The sequence below is a fragment of the Aquila chrysaetos genome, chromosome 7, assembly GCF_900496995.4.
Source record: "Aquila chrysaetos chrysaetos chromosome 7, bAquChr1.4, whole genome shotgun sequence".
NCBI classification, from domain to species: Eukaryota; Metazoa; Chordata; class Aves; order Accipitriformes; family Accipitridae; genus Aquila; species Aquila chrysaetos.
Window position 1 is genome coordinate 30,447,974 of NC_044010.1, and position 20,239 is coordinate 30,468,212.

The following is a 20,239-nucleotide window of genomic DNA, read 5'->3' on the forward strand; positions in this document are numbered from 1 at the left end:
CCTCACCCATGGAGCTCCACCAAACCCAGGCAGAACCAGGCGAAGGTCCACGAGAGGGTGCGGAGCCCTTAGAGCTCCAGTAAGCATGAAGCTGGGACTGCAGAGTCGGGCTGAGGAAGGCAGCGAGGGCTGGAATAGATAAAAGAGTGCATAGCTAGTTGCTGGGCTGAGGACAACACAAAACTCGCTTGAAACTTGAGGAGAAGCTTAGAAATTCAATGTCCCCAAGCAGGCAGCAAAAACTCCTACAGTGAAGCACTGCCAGAGCAGCCTTATGCTGTGTACAGGGAGTGTAGGCTATGATGTTACCAGAATGGGCGGGTTGGGCTGTGTTAAAAAAGCCTTAAACACAAGAGACAGACCAAACCACCAGGCATGTGTTTGTATTATAGGGTTGTTTTTTTTAATCTTCCAATTTTTTAATCTCTGAGATAAACACTTTGGCAGTTTGCTTTTTGAGCAAACTGACTACTACTGGTGTTGGGCTTGGAAACCTGTCAAGGTGTAAAGTCTGTTGAGTCAGACTGAGTCATGGGCAGATGGAGAAAATGAGGGAAAGGCTGCAGGAACTGAAGGTGCAGCATGGACAGAGATATATCACACATTTCCATCCATCAACTCAGATGGCCACAACAGCCTTCCCCTCCCCTCACACACCCTTACCTTTTGCTAGAGCTGAGGTAGTTCTCACAGGACACATGAATCAACTCCCTTGTTGGTACCAGCTTTCCTGCTGCAAATTGGGACAGTTACCTTTAACCCCACTGCAATCACACAGTATCATCAAAGAGAGTCTGAAGAGGACCCGACCATCTAGACCCATTTTCCGCCTCAAGGATGCAGCAACTGCCCTTCGATCATTCCTGCCACATCTGTCTACCCTGAGCTAGAACATCTCTGCTGCAACAGTTCTGCACTGCCTGCCAGCGCAGTCTGCTCCAGCATCCTCCTCCCTGACTCATGACAGACTCATATCACCCCATTTTTCAAGAACCAATTCTCTACAAATGGATTGCAAGGGGATTTCTGAAAGATGTCAGTCCTCCCATGTGTAACAACTGGTGTTCTTTCATTAGTTGCACTGGAACATGACTCAAAGTACGTAACCACTGACAAGACTTTTTATTTTCCCTTTCAAATTACCTGGAAATGGAAGGCATATATTATGACATATATAAACAGTAATAATATGCAAAATGCAAGCCTATCTTATAGCACCTAACTTGGGAGAGCAGTGGGGGAGAGAGAAATGCATTTCCTTCTGTGACATTTCCATATGTACCCATTTCAAGGCCCTTCCAGTGCTTTGCTCTCCACAGTGGGCACTTTATTTCCCCTTCCCCCAGAGTCCTCCATTAACAGAGGCCTCCCCTGTGTGGTCTGCAGCATTCACAGATGGTTGAAGTGCTGCACCCACCAGTCAACAAAGTGTGACCCACATCAGCTCATGCTGCTGATTTGAAGACATAGTTGACTTCTATAAAAATGTCACCCCAAACCACTACCCCCACAAAAGCCACATCATTCTGCCCAGTCGCTCACGCTGTGTGAAGTCCTCTCCTGCTAACCTGTCAGATGTCCTCATCCGAGCACTGGCACCAGCAGCCCACCGCTGAGACCCATTTAAAATCCTGAGGACCCCCACCTGCAACTCAGACTGTACATGGTCTATACACCAGGTACAACAGGAAGCAATATGTTCTTCTGGGCTGTTGACTTCACTGAGTTTTTGTGAATTTTGAGTAAAAGGCCTAAAAGGCCTGTCCTGACAATGACTTCTGTGAGGGCAGCCCAGACCACTGGGCCCGCTGCAGTGCGCTCTGGAGCTTCATCCACATGGCTCTCATCACACCACCATCAAAGTGAGTAACTTGTGTTAAATTGTAGAAACTCCTTGTATTAAAATGTAGGCCCATATATGGAGCAAGTTTTCCATTTCCAAATGCTCTCCACAATTTATTTTAATCGAGCTTAATTTCTTAAAATAATTACTCTCCATCTATATAATTTATTAAAATGCATTTTGAATATGTTGGCAGTAATTCACACATGCAAATCATTCGACTCCTAACCATCTATGGCTTTTAGAGATACTTGACCACTATTTCCAGGAGGACTTCACAATAATCTTTTAATTGCCACATTACTAGAATATACTGAAGCTCAGAGACGGTGAGAGATTAAGCCTTATTTTTAAAAGTTCCCACATGCACAGCTGTATTCTCTTCACTGATAAGCACATCTGAGCTACTTATCTTTTACATGACAGGCTAGTAGCTTTAAATTGTCAGTTTATTTGCATTCATTCTTTTTCTGTTTCCAAAACTACCATTTTAAAAAAAACAAATGTGTATGAACAATCCTCTCCTCCAACCTTGAGTATTTTGGTAATAGCAGTATTGGAGATACTAACAAAACATTACAGGCTAGGGAGAAAGTACTCACTGTTGGGCCTTTCTGAATACTTAAGGCCATCAGAAAATCATCATCTGAGTACAAACCCTTAGGGTGGATTCATGTGGTCAGGATTTAGATGCATTACTGTAAGGAAAGCATACCAACATGCATGACGCCCTAGTTGTAGTCATGGTCTCCTGATACTACTTTCCGCTTCTATAGCACTGTGTATCTCATTAGCTAAAGTCCACTATAGGCTTGAAAGTTATCTTCTTTATTTTAGCAGTGACAAAACTGCATTCAGAAATCACTACTTCCATCCACAGAGAGAAATACCAACGTGTGCAAATAGCTGCTTAAGCATAAGTAATTTAGCATGCCTGTTTTCATCTGCTGTACCTATTTCTAGAATCAGATCTCACTCAAGAATCACTCTTCCAACTGGTTGCGCTTCAACACACGAATTCTGCTCCTGCAGGTACCACAGTTACACAACTTATTTTTTTAAGCAAACATGGCCAAAGGGCATGTGAAAGGCCATTATTGCCAGGCATGCAAGTGCACACCCAAAAACATTTTGGGCTTGCAACTTGTTGGAGCGTGTGCAACAACTGGGTCGTGGCATTTAGGATTTGGGTTTTGTTACTTTATTAAGGGATCGCAAGGGATCACACTACACCACATTACATATTGGGGTGGATTGGCCTTGGCTGGCTGCCAGATGCCTACCCAGCCACTCATTCACTCCCCCTCAGCAGGACAGGGGGGAAAATGGGATGAAAAAGTTTGTGGGTCAAGATTAAGATAGGGCGATTGCTTACCAGTTACCGTCATGGGCAAAACAGACTCAACTTGGGGAAAATTAATTTAATTTATTGCCAATTAAGATAGATTTGTGTAGAGAAAATACGTTTCTGCATTACTGTCCTTAGGTTGGTTGAATGGTTTTACCTCATTTCTTTAATTCTCTCAAGCAAATCATACTATAAACCACTGTTAGATGTGCTCAGTCCCTCAAGAGCTGCAAAACTCCTTCCCTATGTGTCATGAGTATTTTCTTTTCCAGTTAGATGAGATGGAAAGACATCTTCTGTTTTGGAACTCCTTTGGTTTCATTTTGCCTGGTTTTTTTTTTTTAAATTAAGTAAAATAAGTTTTTTTCATCACAAAGCAGATTTTCTGATGTCAGACCCTAGGGGTTTTATATGACACAAAATTTAGCCTCTAATGGGCTTGCAGCTTTTTCAAGAAATATTTGTTATTTTTAAATCAAGTCTTGATATAGATATTATGGCTTCTTTAGGACAAGAATACTTACATGTAGAAGCAATCCTCATTATTTGCATCTCATGTTTTTTTCTTTTAAAAAAAAACCAACAACAAATTAAATAAACATCACCAGGAGTATGCATTTCTGATTTTTCCGTGTACAGAATCTGTACAAAGTACCTAGGCACAGCATATATTCATGAGTCAATTTAATAAATCCTGTTTTACATTTCAAAGGTTCAAGCAGGCTCTGCATATTTGCATATCTGGAATGGTATGTTAAACTGCCCTTGAGGCCACATTCAAGAAATATTTATCAGATTTCACAGAGAATTTCCAATAAAAAACATGTATAATCAATGAGCAGCAAGTCATTTGGGTTTTAGTTCCATCTCTCATTTTTTCAGAGCGGAGAGAAAATGGGCCTTTGTTGCAAGTCCCAGCAGTGGTGATGGTCAGGGCTAATTTTAATTAAAAAAAAAAAAAAAGGCAAACCAAAAAGTAGAATAAAAACAGACCAGCTCCAATATAAATGCTTTCAAAAGCCATTTAATTTAAAGCCACCATGATTTCAGTGTTCAGTCTTCTATTCATACTGGTTTTGGTATTATATATCATGAAAGAAACTGGGTTCTTCAAGAAATAGTAGGTCATCGTGGCTAAACCTCTGACTACTCATTCTTTGCACTTATACCACATTGTGGTGAAGCTCTGCAGCCTTTTTTCTCCATCTTGTATTGGGGAGAGGATAGATTTTAACTACATGGGGACTGAAATACAGTCCAGAGGCAATGCACTAATCAGTCTTTTTTGGTTCTTCATAAAGTTAAAAATGCCTATAATAAAAATGATATAAATAACATTGTGTCCCATACTGTTCAAGAAAAGGGAAATGAGAGCTTTAATATTCCAGTGAGAGATGACGAATGCAATTTTCCCTCTCTGAGTTTGCACACAGTAATAAAATATTGATCTTTATGACAAAACAAGTTAGATTTGTATGGAGAACAGCTCAGGAGGGCTTCATGGCTGGCACCAACAATGGCAGAGTGTATAACATTAAGGATTAAGTGTCAGTTCACTGAATTAATGCCCCAATGTAGCCAAGTAAAGGGTTTTGCAAAGAGGCGTGATAGTTTCTTCTCCTTGTTTATGAGTTTCCAAGTCATCATCATTTAATTTATCATCTGTACTACTGCAGATCAATTTGACATGGGTTATTAACATATCTGGCTCCTGTGCTCCAAGCCATATGTCCCCAATGTAAACAGAAGTCAGGAATACACAAACAGCTGTGGAAGAAAAATTAGAGAAAAATCAGAAGAGATATTCTTTTATTTCCACATAGTAATACAAAACCAAACCATTTTACCTCCAGATCTATGTTTTAAAATAGTTTCCTAACTCTTTTCCTATATGGAAAATTTGTGGGGTTTTTGCCCATGCCAAGCCAATGAATCTCCTCACATTAAGGAAAGAAAACAGTTTCTTGTTAGCACAACCTTCTGACCTCTTTAAATATAAAAGGTTGAAATCTGACCTGTGGATTTTGCTATCGAATTCTAACATTCAATAGCACATGGATCAGAACCCGTACCCACACGGACTCATTTGCTGCAGACTATTTTTCCCCTTGGAATTGTGTTTTTTATTCCTCACTGACCTCCATTTTAGTCCTTGAAAGGATAGTTTCTTTGAGGGAGTATGACTGTTGTACTATCAGAAACCCCCTATTGTGTGACCCTATTCTGTGCTAGCAACCCCTGTGCCCATACCACCAAAGACATAGCTTTTACTCTGTGAAGTTATGAGCACCAACGGACATGGGCAAACTTGAAACTGTTTTGATGAATTAAAAAAAACCATGGAACTACCTACTTTCTACCATTACTGCCTTGTAACGTGAGTGAAAAGGAAAAGACAAGTTACCTTTCTTGTTTGCATCCTCTTCCGTCATTGCTGACAGGCACAACGTTTTCACAAGTTCATGAAAGCCATTGTTCGTTAGGCCCTGAGCATCCATTAGGCGAAGCATGATTGAACTGAATAAAGAGAGCTCTTTGAAGAGTCCAGCTGTTCCACAGCTGGCCTCACAGATCTGGGTGTAAAACTTGAAGATGTTGTTCCTCAATGTCTCATCCCTGAGGATCTCCTGCACTGCCACTGGGTGTGGCAAGATGCAATTCTGTAGCCACCGCAGAGTTAATGAAACATTTTGCATATTGAGGCTGTGCTCAGCCATGGACTTTATGAGCCATTTAGTTACTATGTAAGTGGATGCACAGGTAAGACTGACTGTTTCATCCATGAAGTCAGCAGATTTGAGGGGCTCCCCTTGATGTTTGGCAGGCAGCATTGGGAAAACAGGCTCCCAATGAGCAAATACAGAGTTCAGATGATCTCTGCATTTCTCCAGCTCAGAGACTTCCAGGTCTGCAGCGCTGTCATCTTCTCTTTCTATCTCATTCTTTTTCCGAATGTGATGATATGCATGAGAAGAGGCTTGAGATTTGTTCTTTTCTTTAATATTTTCTGTGAGAAGAAAACCACCACCAAAACAAACATCAGATACTCCAAAGGATTTTCTTGGTAGAAAATTATGCAAGAAAGATGATATCATGTGTTGTTTCAGTTGCTAAAAGGCTAAGTACTAGCTTCATTTAGCAGCCTAATTGAGCCTATACAATTCAGAGCAAATGGGCTACAGGCAGCTCCCAGTGACTCACAGGCTGAAACACTTTTCTGAACTGGATGGCCTAACTTTGAGGTGAGCAATAATGCCACCCAGCCCCTGGCTCACAGCCCAGCGAAGCCAAGGCAGTATTTCAGAGGTCCACAAGATGCAGTTTTTGCCAGTAAGGCTACATTATTTATACCACCTCATGAGAAATGCTCAAGATGCTATTTTTTGGGCTAGCAAAGGCACAGCACATGCCTGCCTATGGAAGGAGGTATCTGCACAGCTACGTTGCTCTTGAAAGGCGAAGGCTGAAGCAGCGAAGTCTGCCTTCCTCCAGCACAGCCGCATCCCGGCTGAGTGTCTGGCTGGCGGGGTGCTGTCAACCAAGGGCACACGAATTTTTCACACCCCAAGGGAAGAGATAGGCAGCCGAACTTTGTGACACAGGGCTGCCCTCCGTTAGATGCTGCCTGTGTCACGGGGAGCAGCAAAGCTCCCAAACAGCAACAGCACTTTGCCACCACCATACCACACAGCATTTTATGGCAATCTGCTTTTGAGGAGTCATTGAGAAAATCATCAGAAATTTCAATTATGTTGCACTCTGCAGCTTCGAATGAACTAAATGCATTTCAGCATTTTTTTCCTGGGGGCTGTGGGGGATGGGGACAACTTTTGAAATGTAACCTCAGAAACAAAATTTCAGATAAGGATCCATTTTTGTAACTCCCTTATAAGCTCCTGATGCTTGGAGCAACAGGGTTTTTTAAAACCACATATATAGTAAGTTACAGAAGTCATCATAGTAACTCTCTAAAAATCCTCAGAAAGACACTAAAAGGGTGTGGAAAAACTTTAGAAAAACTAAAGCTTTTATAGTATCCCTTAAATACAGTGATACTTTAATAATCAGTTTAACTGATACAGAACATTTAAAGAAACCTATAGAAGTTGTAATGTGCGCCAAAAGCAGTTGCTGTATTTGCACGAAACCAGCATTGTTTAACACCTCCCACTACAAAGTTCCTTCTATATTTTATTCACAGAGATAACAAGAGAGAAGTCATACAAGTCCAAATGTATTTTTGCTTTCTTCCAACACTGATGACAATAAGAAAAATCAGCTATTTCATTTTTGATTGCTTTACTGCTAGTTTTTACTCATATTTCACTTTCAGATCCCCCATCTATACTCAGAATGGTTCAAATATTTGAGCAGAAAGCCTGCAAGCACCGGTTTTTTTAAATTTCATTTAAGAATACAATTTTTCAAAGCCTGACTCTAGATCTGTGACTAAGTTTCATTTTAAAGCTCTTCCCCTTTTTAATACTGTATTTCTCCAAAGCCTCCAGAATTGTGTTGAAGTTAGAAATCACTACAATGAAGACCTGAAAAATGGCTTTCCATTTCCGTTCCTCCTCCCCCAAGCTGTATCTGATTGTCCAACAAAAGTTATTAATACTACTTCCTATGAAGTTTGCCTCACTTGTATGATTAGCTTGTAACAGCCTCAACAATATTACTTTTCTGAAATATTTTGGTACTTACTAAGCAATTCTTTGATTTGGTATTTCTGAGCTAGAGTCTGCACATCCTCTTGTAGTTGCAGGTCTTTTCCGATGATGCTCCACTTATGCAGCAGCAGGAGGATCTCTTTGTTTGAGAGAACACTGTCATTCACAGTGAACCGGCTCATTTCTTTGAAGGCCTTAACAACTATAGCACGATATTCCAGCACAGAATTGAGTGTACTGAAAAACTGAGTCAGTTTGGCTAGATCTAAATTAGTCCTACGAAAAGAAAACAAAAGTGCCGTGTATTTTTCTGCCTGCTAATTAATAAAATAAAATAAGTATAGGCTTCTTCTCCTTACAGTCTCTTCCTACAGTTTTCTCCTGCAGTTCTCTAGACATATACTTTTGTTTCTCAGGATGCCAGCAATAATTAGTTTAACTCCCACTGAATCCCCAGTACTTTGCTCCATTAGCATCTGGCAGAACAGACCATGAAACATAGTCTTTGCCCTCCTGCCTGTAAATAGCAAAGGCAGATGGCACACAAGGAAGAGGACAGAGGTCTGGAGCTTTACCTATGCTTCTTTATTTTGCATGAATTTTCAAAATTTTGAGGAAATAAACATAGCTTCTCCAGGCTGTGACAATACCTGTCTGCACAATGAGCTGCAGGCGCTATTATGAACCCAAACAGAACTGGTTACTCATTTGCTTTCTACTGTCCCTGCTGCAAATGCTGTCCTTGGACAGGTTAAGTGCTCTAGATCTGGAGAGAAGAGATTGACTCCTTCTTAACACTGTCATGTAATACTTTGCACAGTTTCTCCTTGTACAATTTGCAGGCATCGTACAGACACAGAAAGTCTAAACCTTTGGAGAGTATGAAAGATCCTTGCAGCAAATAGCATTGTGAACTGCAAGCTCTAATCCAGCAGGAAAAAGGTAAAACATAGCAGCTTAAAAATAGCCAGTAATTAAGGATGTAGAACTTGACAGTAACTGCGCATCAGTTATTATTTTATGCCCCACGTATTTAAACAGCTAAACCTTCCTGTCAAAGAAATCTCATCAAAATTCACTACTCAACATTCAAACTGAAGGGGGGAAAAAAGCATTAAACTACCAGAGATCAAGAAATTCTTCTAGCCTTAGTAAATTTCCAGCTGGACAGAGGATGAGATGCAAACTGATGAAAAAGAAAAAAAGGACTTACCGAATGTGTTTGATTAATGTGATCAAAACATACAGAAATTCATTTACAAGCTGAATTGGAAGAAACTTCCTGTTCTCCTGGGACTGATTCTTGCCTTCTCTCTTGTCTCCTAAATTTGTTAGCCACAGAGTATGGAGTAAGGAAATAATTTTATTTAGCAGCTTGTTTTCCAGAAACCTGAAAAACAAAAAAGAGAAGCAAACACCCATTTGGAAGGCAGATCCTAACCAGGAACCAGTCCATCACTTAGAGGACTTTTGGAGCTGTGAATGACAAAAGGTGCCTCTCAGCCAGGACCCCATCAGGTCATGAGAGTGCACCCCTTTGAAGCCCCAGCCCCATGGAGGACCTGGTTACTGCCCTCCTCTTGCCATGCTGCAGCTGGGGAAACACAGTAGTGTATCACAGCCCCTGCATGAGACTAGTGATTTCTCACTTGCATCTTTCATTACACAGCTCTGCTAAGTATTCCACTACATGGCAGCCATTACCACCATTTCTTTAGAGCAGTTACTGTTCAAGACAGCTTGGTTCCTTATGTTCCTAAGACTAAGTAGTAACAGCAATGCTTACAGCACAGTATCAGGAGCCGTATTTACTCTGTTATTCTACGGGTGGGGGAGGAGCAGGGGGAGCAATCTCATTTTTGTACAGAGGATGCAAGAACACTTCTCAAAAGTACAATCACAAAGTATTGGGTGCTAGAGGCCAAATCCAGGCTTTCTCACTTCCAAATGTACCAAATTGTACCAACGAGAGGTGCACAATGGGGGAGCAGTATTGGGAACCTGTTCAGGCCAATCGCACTGTAGATGACCCTGAAACCTTGCTTGAACCTGCTAGGGGAATCTATGCAAAAGAGATGTTGTGTGCATGCACGCATGCATGCGTGTGTGTGTGCGCACATGTGTGCATGTATGTAAGGGAGAGGCAAGGGGCAGAGGAAGGAGTGGGAAGATAAATGTTATAGACAGCTCAAATTCATTATTGTGCCAATTACTGTGTAGGTAGTCCTATGACAGGATGTGAATTGTGGGTATTTGAAAATAAAGAGTCACGTACGCTAAAATAAGGTGCCATTTTGTTTTCTAAGTTTTTCAAGAAAGCGTTATCAAAAACATGAAGCCCCCACACACATAATCCCTCCTCCTACAACCTGAAAGCATCTTGATTTTGTTTTTAGAAACACAAGGGAATGCTTCAGAGTTCAGCAGTTCTGCCAGTACGGCCCTAGGTGCCAAATGTCACAACCACTGACGGGCCATCTCCATATCCATCACCCTTGTTTTCATACTCAGTTGCATAATAATTCTACTGCGGACAGTAAAATTGTTCCCATTTCACTAGTATTTCCCTAGTTACCTTTTCTCTAAGATATGCAATATCCAGGTTAGGAGGCTGTGATCTTGTATCAGCTCATAGGCAGCTCTGGTGACATGGGCAGCATTTTGTAATATCTCCAGAATATGACTCTGAAACAGAAAATAGAATTTCTTCTTTTACAAAATTAAAACATAGTCAGGATCTAATTATTATCAATCTTTTAGAAGGATATAATTAGCAATCTGACTGGTATCTGGGATCTGATCAACTTAAAGTTAAAATGTATTGCCAAACACCACACGTTCTTAACAACCCCATGGAAGAAAAGACATTCTCTTTTCAAGACTTCATACACACAGACGCTACTCTTAAAAAGAATTCTTAAGGTAGCAAGACAATTTTCTCTTTTTGTCCAAGATTTTGATACCCAACTAAGATACTTTTAACAGACTGGATTTCTCAGGGTGGATGTTTATGAACATGAGAGCTGCTGGCATGTGAGTTTTTTTCCTGCTAAAGCACTGTACAGGTAACATGCTGGTTAGGGAATAAGGAGACCTAAAAAAGCAAAGGCCTTGACCATATCAGCAAAACTGTGGTATCTGCAATATATTCCACAGAGCAGCAGAAATACGACTAGAGCCAGACCACCAGTTGATGAAACTGAGTGAGGTTCCATGATGGCAGGGACATGTTCCAATTTCAGGAGACAAGGATGTGACTCTGGTTTAGACATAAGCAATTATTTCCCCCTCCACACACACACAAAATCAACAAGGAACAGATTTTCAAGAGGGCAAGGGAAAAGTCAGCTGCTCCTTTCTGCTTTGTATTTGTTTAAGATCTCCAAACCAGGCAAACTTTTGTGTTTTGGGCTTTTTTTGTGGTTTGTTTTTTCTTTTTTTTTTAATTCTTACCTGGGAGCCCTCATCACACAAAGGACTGTTGAAAAAGGAAAGAATGACCTGGAAAATCCTCTGGTAGTCATAAAGCTCATAGCAATGTTTATCACGCAGCCCTTCTCCAAGAAATCTGAGAATCCACTCACGTTCTGTTTTGTACTAGAAGCCATAAGAAAGATACCACCATCAGACATTTCAAAATAATGCCTGCTCATAAGAGCACAAAAAACCTGGTTCCCTGGGAGTGCTAGCACAGTGCTTAACAGCTTTTTTGGACTTCTCAATTTTCAAATTTAATCAATAACAACCATCAGGAACAGTTACTCTGCAGCCCAAATATGCACTGATAATGGAACCTTAAAAGTTGCTGTTTCTAAAATGCCTCAGTTGAACTCAACATTAATAACCTAAACTCAAATATGAATGTAAGCTAGCTAGGGCAGAACATTCTGTTTGTTGTGCTTAGAGAGCATGCACAGCACAACTCATGATTTCATTATGTGTTACTATTAAGAAAACAACAAAGAAACCCAGAAATAAATACTGCTAATTCCAATATAAAACAAAACAAAGATGCCTCTAATTAATTGCCTATGTAAGAATAAGATTTCATTGCATTTTTATGGCTTTCTTCTATTATTTTCTGAAGAATTAGTGGATACTGAAGATGGGGTTCTTACATTACCTCAAAATCAAAACTGTAGAAAAGCTGGAAAAACCCTGGTACTTTCCTCAGATCCAAATACTGGTGTGACAGAAGAAATCTGTTTACCTTTATATACATGTGCTCCTCTGTGAAGAGAAACAATGGTTATTGTGTAGGAGGACAATGTTCACAATACACACCCACACAGAAAAATACATGGTACCTGTATTTTCCAGTGTTTCAGCTAGCTGTCACAACAGTACAATTAATTACAGTGACGAAGCCTTCTGCTCTAAAGCTGATTATATTGTTGGCCATCCCTCCTTTTCTCTTCCCCAAAATGAAAAGCTCATTCAGAGTGTGCACAAAGCAGGTGAGAAGATAAACATTCAACATGGCTCTAACTTCAGCAAATCCAATGCTACTTCATTGACAAAACAGAAATCTGCAGCAAAGTGAGAGGCAAATCTCTCCACATTTCAAGCCTAACGCTTCATGTTACGCAATCATACTTTTTAACCTTCAGACCAGACATGTCCCCCATGAGCAGTGGAACAAGTTGCCCAGAGGGACTATACAGTGTCCATCCTTGGAGGCTTTCTAGGATCAGTCTAGAGGTCTGGAGGTTTTCTAGGATAAAGCCCTGCGCAAAGTCGTCTGCTCTTATAGCTGGCCCTGCTTTGGGCAGAGGGTTTAGCTAAAGACCTCACAAGGTCCCTTCCAAACTGAACTACTCCCTGACGCTATGATTCTTCTTTGTAACAGTGACTTACGTTGATTCAGTGTCTAAGGACAAAAGGACACTTGGGCCAACCTACTCTGATCTGCTGAACAGGACCCGCACACTCACCTAGTCCTCTGCCCATATCCACCTCAAAATTACAAGGAGGTAGCGGCTTCATCCCTGATGGATCAGACTGGTTTTGTACACAAATTAAAATGCCACTTCCCACTTCTCCAGTAAGGCAGTCTACACAAGCACTGGAAGTTTTTCTTTGGAACACAGGAAAGCACACTTCATGGCCCCTACCAGTGTCACAGCTATCTCACCTTCCAGTATCAGTCAAGGACATTACTCCATGCACAGTGGCTCACCCCAGGAGTTCAACATGCACAGTAGGTCACAGTACCTGGCTTCAGAATCTGCTGTGCCACACGAGCAATGTAGAGGGTCAACGAGAAGGTAAATCTGAGGTTTGGCTGCCTGATTCCATTTTGCACAGCATCCAAGAGATACAGCAACTGCAGCACAAGAGCCCAGGGGAGAAAAGCTTGAACCATAACCCAAACAAATACAACAGGGGAGCATGAACACATAAATAAGCTTTTAGGATATTTCATAGGCCATAAAACAAATACCAATCCCATTAGGATTTCCATTCCTACAAATAAAATTCCTAACAATTTCTAAAAAACATTTCCCCCCCTTCTTCTGCCCATTGATTATAAAAGGAAGAAACACAAAGCAACAGAGGAGAAACAATGGAATAGAGGATAAAAAGCTTCTTTTAGCTCCCTCACCATGTGCAGGTAGATGGATGAATAAAGCAGTGACTCTCCTGTAAGTGTCCATGACCTAAAATGCCTAACCTGGCAAACTACCGATTGACCTCGGTCTTACCTGACTCTTCTCTCGAAAGCGAGCTCCTTCCAGATGAGAACGAAAGGAAGCCAGGACAAAATATGCTGCTGCTCTCATGTTGGAATCATAGCTGCTAAGGGCAGCTACTGTTAGACCCAGGGCATTGACTTCAACAAACTTGTGACATGCCACTACACACTCTGTATGTGAAGAGGGAAAAAAAACAAAAGAAAAACACCCAGTGCATTATACTGACATGTCATAGAGTATATAACAGCACTATAATCCTTTACAAAACTTCTATTCATAAACACCAATTTCTAGACCTACCCCTAAAAACTCTTACTTCACTGCATGCTGAAGGCTCCTTCAGCTAAGAAAGGCATTTTGCAAAACACTCTGAACTCTTTACCTGAGCTGAAATTAATGTGGTTAGTCTCATTTATGTGAGAGAGAGACAATTCTGCCTGCTAGACCATGCAAAGTTAGAAGTAAATTCTGTAAAGACATAACATATCTGACTGTTTCAGGAAAGTTAAGTACAAAGAAGAACAAGAGGGGAAATTCTCTTCCTCAAAACGTTTTCTGGGCACTTGATAAGTCTGTGCCTGAAAGAAAGATCAGCATAGCCAATGAAAAGCCTATCTGCATGAAAGAGCTTCTGTAATAGAACAGACGGGAGAATAATACATAAATAAGCCATTAGCCACACCAGTTGTTACCGTGCAGGCATGAGTGATTCTGCCGGTAAGGCATGTTCCAAGCAAAGTACTAAAGTGTAGCCCTATGCCCTTCTGGGACAAACAAAATCCAGCAATGAACAGTAACCAGCCAAAAAGAAAAAACACCCTTGACTCTAACATTTATCTTCCATAGCGTTTTACCGTCAGGATTTAGAGTTTCTCATTTAAGGGATTGGTGTTTTGAAGAGCTTGTGCCATTTCTACTCACTGATGGCTAGAAATGATGTAAAACCTCCACAATATCTCCTGTGCTATTTCTATTCCATTCACCAGTAATGGAATATAATGGCACCTCAGTGTATTGTACCAGCTGAAGTTCAAATGTATTGTAGTTCTGAGTTTAGCAACAATATTCACATATTTTCTTGTAATTCACACTTAAGGTCAAGAGGAAGTTTCTGAGAAAGAAATATTCCTATTGAAGAAGAGGCTGTAGTCTTACTAACAAGTACCTATATTTGGTCCACTGATTTCCTCTCCCACCCCCACCCCCAGCTAAAATATATATATATATAAAATATATATATATTTATGTAAAAAAATCACAGATTATTTATGTCCTTGCACCAGCAACTGGGCTGTTTCTCTCATCTTTTCCTCAACTGCCAGAATTCCTACTTCAATTTTGTGCCTGGCAGTTTCACACCTAGCTCTGCTATGGCAATGGCAGGGTCTCCACCTCCCAGCACTGCCTCCCAACCAGCCCACTGCTATGTGACCAATGCAAAGGCACCACTGAATTGCAGTAATGGATCTTTTCAGTGAGTGGTTTTACAAGTTATTTCAATACTAGCAATTACTGTACACTTCCCTACACCGGTCCTCACCAAACCACATCAAGTTTAACTGGCGTAATGCAAAACACCTCAGTCATCCTCCTAGTGAGCAAAAAGATCCCTCGTTTGTTAGCACGGGATACCTCTCACGTCACCAGAGCTTGTACAGATACTGCTCTACCCCCTTCTACTTCCAGGCACCGGGCAAGGCCACCACCTGACTGCCAAAGTAAAAATGGTGAGAGGAGTAGCACAACAGGGCAGGAGAAAGAGAAACAGAGACCAGAGAGACCCCTAATCTATGCCTTCTGCTACCTTCTGTCTGTGGCAAAGCAACTCCACACTGCCCACTCTTCAGGCAAGATGCAAGGGTGCAAGGTAAGCACTGGGAAATGGATGCTTTCTGTTGAATCCCAAGTGAACACGCAAAGATCATCTAAAAATCGTCTGCCTGCATGCAACGGATTCTCCATCACTTCTGGACATCTCGCACATAGCCCTGGCCTATATAACAACCTCTTCAGTACAGGATCAAGTATGTCTTGTATGCCCTTTCAGAGCAAGCCACCACATGACTCTCCTTCAGACTGTAGTTCTTGAGAACTACTAATGTACACCAATTAGACAGAGAAAGTGGATAATTTTATGGGGTGGTACCACATAGTGAAAACCAAAGTCCTCACTTCAGCAGTAAAGTTTATGCTGGTCACAGAAAGATTTATTTGGAAAACTTTCTTTCACTAAAAACATGCAGTGGAAATATTTTCCATCCAGCTGACCTTGAAGAGTGCATTCAATAACTAACATAAAATAACAAGCTATTATTAAAAAAAAAGTTAATTCTATGTCTGACATACAGTTTGTTTAAAGTACCTTGAGAACCATGATGGAAAAGCTTTCCACAAGATGCTTATCAGAGCTAAAGTTAGACAGAACTTGCTATCTGCCCAACTCTAGACTTACTTTTTACTCAGTAAGCATTAAGCACTGTGCAATAAGTCTATGTTTATAAATTCAGCAGTTATATAACATCTGTGCACAGGGCACTGTGCAGTCAGTACAAAGAGCAAATAAATAAAGAGGAATTGGGGAATTCCAAGAGCAGCTGACATGGTTTAGGAGCACCATGGGACGTGAACTCATAAATCACTTGGGCCCTTTAAAAATGCCCCTCTTAAGACACAGACTCTCACTCAGCATGGAGCAGTTAAGAGGACTATTTTTCCCCTCTCGAGTTTTGCAGTCAGCCTATGTTGGGATAGCCACTGCCTCCACAGCTCCGCAAGAACATGATGTGCAAGAGCTCCCTCAACCCCACTGCTTCCCACACAAGCAGTCGTCATCGCTGGCTGACTGTAGCGTCGCTGAGGCTGACCAACAGCCACCAAATCCCTCCCACCACTTAAGGTGTTTGCCTCTAGGTGGTGGCTGATGATGACAGGTGCATGACAGCACTGCTTTTTCCTACTATTACACCCAGGTTCAAAAGACACTGGCTGTCCATGCTCTTCATCAATAACAATCTCCACGACCCAGCATTAACTGGATTGTCCAAGATCCCTGCTACTGCAAAACACCAAATACTTCTGGTATCTTTTTTTCCTCAGTAGACTAAAAGACAGTTCTTTTTACTGCTGTCAAAATTATACAGAGCGGTTTACAACTATAGCTAAGTATAGGCTAAGAACACACAAAACAGGTACTGTACTATAAGGGTATACGTGAACAAAGAAGGACTGTAAGTTTGATTTCACTGAAAGACAGTTATCAGCCTGCCAATTGCTTCTGATATTGTTGTTGTGGAAAGCCAAATCCAGCTGTAACTACACAGTGGTTAACCACAGGGAGGGAGCTGGTTAGAAAATTCCTCATGATACTTGTCTCACTTTGATCTTTAAGGGCTCTCTAAATAGACAACATGCCTGTGAAGTACAGCAAGGATATGCATATGCAAAGCAGGGCCATGTCAAACAAGAAAAGTGAGGCTAAGCAACTAGTTTTCAAGCAACATGTAGATCTCATCAAACTTTCCAGCAATTCTGAGCACAGCCCTATTCATGACATACAATGGCCCCATGCATCTCTGTCTGATGGAAAATGGGTTGGATGAAGTTTCCCTATACTATAACCACAGCCTGGAACAGGCCAGATCCCCAGTCAATTCAGTCCCGGTGTCCCTCGCAGAAATCAATATCCCTGCAGAGATTCACTCTGGTCAGGAAACAACTTCACCCTTCCCCAGCAATGGTGGCTTCTGGTTTATGTCCAGAGAATTCCTCCAACATTGCAGGGCACGTTCTCTAACCTGCCCTACCTCTGCCGAGCTCCCACTGAGAGCATAGCTGAAAGGAGCCGATTACTGCTCCGAAAAACTCAGCCACAAAGCAGCCCCAGATCAGAGCAGTCCTATCAGCTGCAGGTGGGGCACTGCATGTACCAGCAGAAGGTACCACCCCTCCCATGCCTGTTTTGCTCATGCTGTGACACCATAGCTGAACAGAATACAGCTCTACATATTCACCAGAAAAAAATACAACCCTCCAGTGGGGAATATTCTTTATTGATCCCTCCTATGCTATTTTATAATTACACTGTGCTGTTTTTTGTGATATACAGAATGCTGTTTGATAGATCAGAGAACATAAATGTCTACTTTTTGTCTCTTCCAAGCTGTTTACAGTTCCAGTTTAAAAACCTCTCCTCATCTTAAGCAGATCAGTCCCTCTACATAGGGTTAACCCACTACATTTAAAAGAGCTATGAGGGAGCACCTAGCCATCTGGACAAGACCAGCTTGGCAGGAATACCTGTCTCCTGCTGTCCTAGTTTCAGCTGGAATAGAGTTAACTGTCTTCCTAGTAGCTGGTACAGTGCTATGTTTTGAGTTCAGTATGAGAAGAATGTTGATAACACCGATGTTTTCAGTTGCTGCTAGTAGTGTTTAGACTAATGTCAAGGATTTTTCAGCTTCTCATGCCCAGCCAGCGAGAAAGCTGGAGGTGCACAAGAAGTTGCCACAGGACACAGCCAGGGCACCTGACCCAAACTGGCCAACAGGGTATTCCATACCATGTGACGTCCCATCCAGTATAGGAACTGGGAAGTGGGGGCAGGGAATCGCCGCTCGGGGATTAGCTGGGTGCCGGTCGGTGGGTGGTGAGCAATTACACTGTGCATCATTTGTACATTCCAATCCTTTCATTATTGCTGTTGTCATTTTATTAGTGTTATCATTATCATTATTCGTTTCTTCTTTTCTGTTCTATTAAACTGTTCTTATCTCAACCCGTGGATTTGCTTCTTTTCCCGATTTTCTCCCCCATCCCACTGGGTGGGGGGGGAGTGAGTGAGCGGCTGCGTGGTGCTTAGTTGCTGGCTGGGGTTAAACCACGACACCTGCTATGTTGCTCCATTTCTGAGTAGCCAAATCTCATTAGATATATTGCATTATTTGGAAAAGTGCTTTAAAAAAAAAATCAAAAAACTTTAATGCCAATTACACCTTGTTACTTTTTAAGTCATTCTGAAAATTACAATGCAATGCAGTCAGTCGTTAAGTGATGTGTTTTTTCTCTCCAAAGCCAGGCACAAATTTCTCTGTAGTATTAGCTCTTAGATTGAGAATAACAGAGCTATAGATGGAGCCATGCAGCTCCTGCAGCAGAGTAAAATGACAGTAAATATGAAAGAGAAACATTCCCTTTACCTGGTCTGGTCAGTTCACTAAAGAGCTGAAGTAGAAAACGAGGATCGTAGAAGTCATCAAGACTCTTGACACTTTCATCCCTATATAGTGACTCTTGCAGCTCCTGAAACCAAATCCAAACCAGTATTTGTAAGGAACACCACCAATTTCCAGCTTGGTTTCAAACTTCCCCAACCACCTCATCCCATTACAAAGCAGCCGATACTAAACCTTACAAAATATAATGCAACACAGGGTGAGACATGCTTGTGTTTAGATCTGGCTTTCACTATCAGGGTTCTAAAACTATTTCCCCTGACTAGCGCCAACAGATACAGAAGCATGTTAGCAAACTGTATGAAAGACTGAAGAGCCCATTGTCAGTGGATCCTTGGACAGTCAAATTTAACAACTGTTTTAAAGTCAAATTCTGGTCTTACTTACACATGGCAATCTTTGCAATGCTGCACAGTCACACCTGCTGACAAGATGTGGTCCATATATTGCACTTCATTTGAAAAGTGCTCCTAAATAATTAATTCCAGCCCTCCTAGGAATTTAAATTACTCTCCTGATGTAAACAAATTGCAATGCAATACAGGAATGCAAGAAAGAAATTACTAAAATGAAAGGCCCTTTTTCTACATCAAAAGAAGGATAATTCAGCAATCTGAACCAAAGCACCTGTGATGACAGAAGACGGCGATGCTGAGGGAAAGACAGAATTGTCTTCATCATCTTTTCTCGATCCAGCAGACACAGAATCTCCTCCATGCTTGGCTGCTGCCATAGTGACTTCCCTAGACTCTTGCAGGTCTTGTGATGCTCCACAGCGGCTGGACCCCATAGTAGGATTCTTAAACATTGTTCAAAGTAAAGGCATTAGTCAACAGACTGCTAGCACTGAGCAAAAAGCAATCACAGAGGATATAAATTAGTATTTAAATTTTCCCTTCACTTGTACTTACTACCCTGTGGGAACTTGAAACTAGAACTTGTTTCCCTGGCAACACCTTTTTCATCTATCCAAAGGCTTTTCAAATTCAGTCAGAGTGTCTCATTAACTATTTCCTACTCTGTTAATCCAAGTCAGAACTTATCTTCTCAGAAAAAACGCTTTTATATTTAAGCTATAAATGCAGTTAAGTATGATAGCAGCTGCATGTAGAGACAGTGATCAAGACCTGGTCAGACAGGGTTGTCTCAAATGCAATCGATATTTCAGATCAGCATCACAGTGGTTCAATAAAACATAAATCCTTACTCTCCTCCTCCAAGTTGCTCCTTAGACCCCACTTACTTTGCCATTGTGCTTAAAGTGCTATTGATATTGTCATTTATTATATGGGTACTGCCAGCAGTATGCCTCACTGTCAGTAAGGCAGCTGGAGGGATGATGTTAGGCTTCTTATCACCCAGAACCTGAAGGCTCCCAAACGCAAGTTAGGCTCTGCTGAGTTGCATGTACAGCACTTTTTCTGAATGTTCTCTATATTCACTCAAACTCT

The 20,239-nt window shown here is 41.4% G+C and overlaps 1 protein-coding gene across 4 annotated transcripts in view; it reads right to left on the reverse strand.

Moving 5' to 3' along the window:
• Nucleotides 1-3,535: 3,535 nt before the first annotated feature.
• The window catches only part of URB1 (URB1 ribosome biogenesis homolog), a 58,474-nt gene continuing 41,770 nt past the window's right edge, over nt 3,536-20,239 (reverse strand). For all 4 annotated transcript variants that reach the window (XM_041124740.1, XM_030019508.2, XM_041124741.1 and 1 more), the window contains exons 29-39: nt 19,416-19,587; nt 18,753-18,855; nt 13,567-13,727; nt 13,076-13,187; nt 11,985-12,091; nt 11,315-11,458; nt 10,437-10,546; nt 9,075-9,251; nt 7,896-8,137; nt 5,596-6,198; nt 3,536-4,958 (exon numbers count right to left, since the gene is read on the reverse strand). In XM_041124740.1, the coding sequence (XP_040980674.1) occupies nt 4,753-4,958; nt 5,596-6,198; nt 7,896-8,137; nt 9,075-9,251; nt 10,437-10,546; nt 11,315-11,458; nt 11,985-12,091; nt 13,076-13,187; nt 13,567-13,727; nt 18,753-18,855; nt 19,416-19,587 (2,137 nt within the window). In that variant the 3' untranslated portion in view covers nt 3,536-4,752. The remainder of the gene's footprint in view (nt 4,959-5,595; nt 6,199-7,895; nt 8,138-9,074; nt 9,252-10,436; nt 10,547-11,314; nt 11,459-11,984; nt 12,092-13,075; nt 13,188-13,566; nt 13,728-18,752; nt 18,856-19,415; nt 19,588-20,239) is intronic.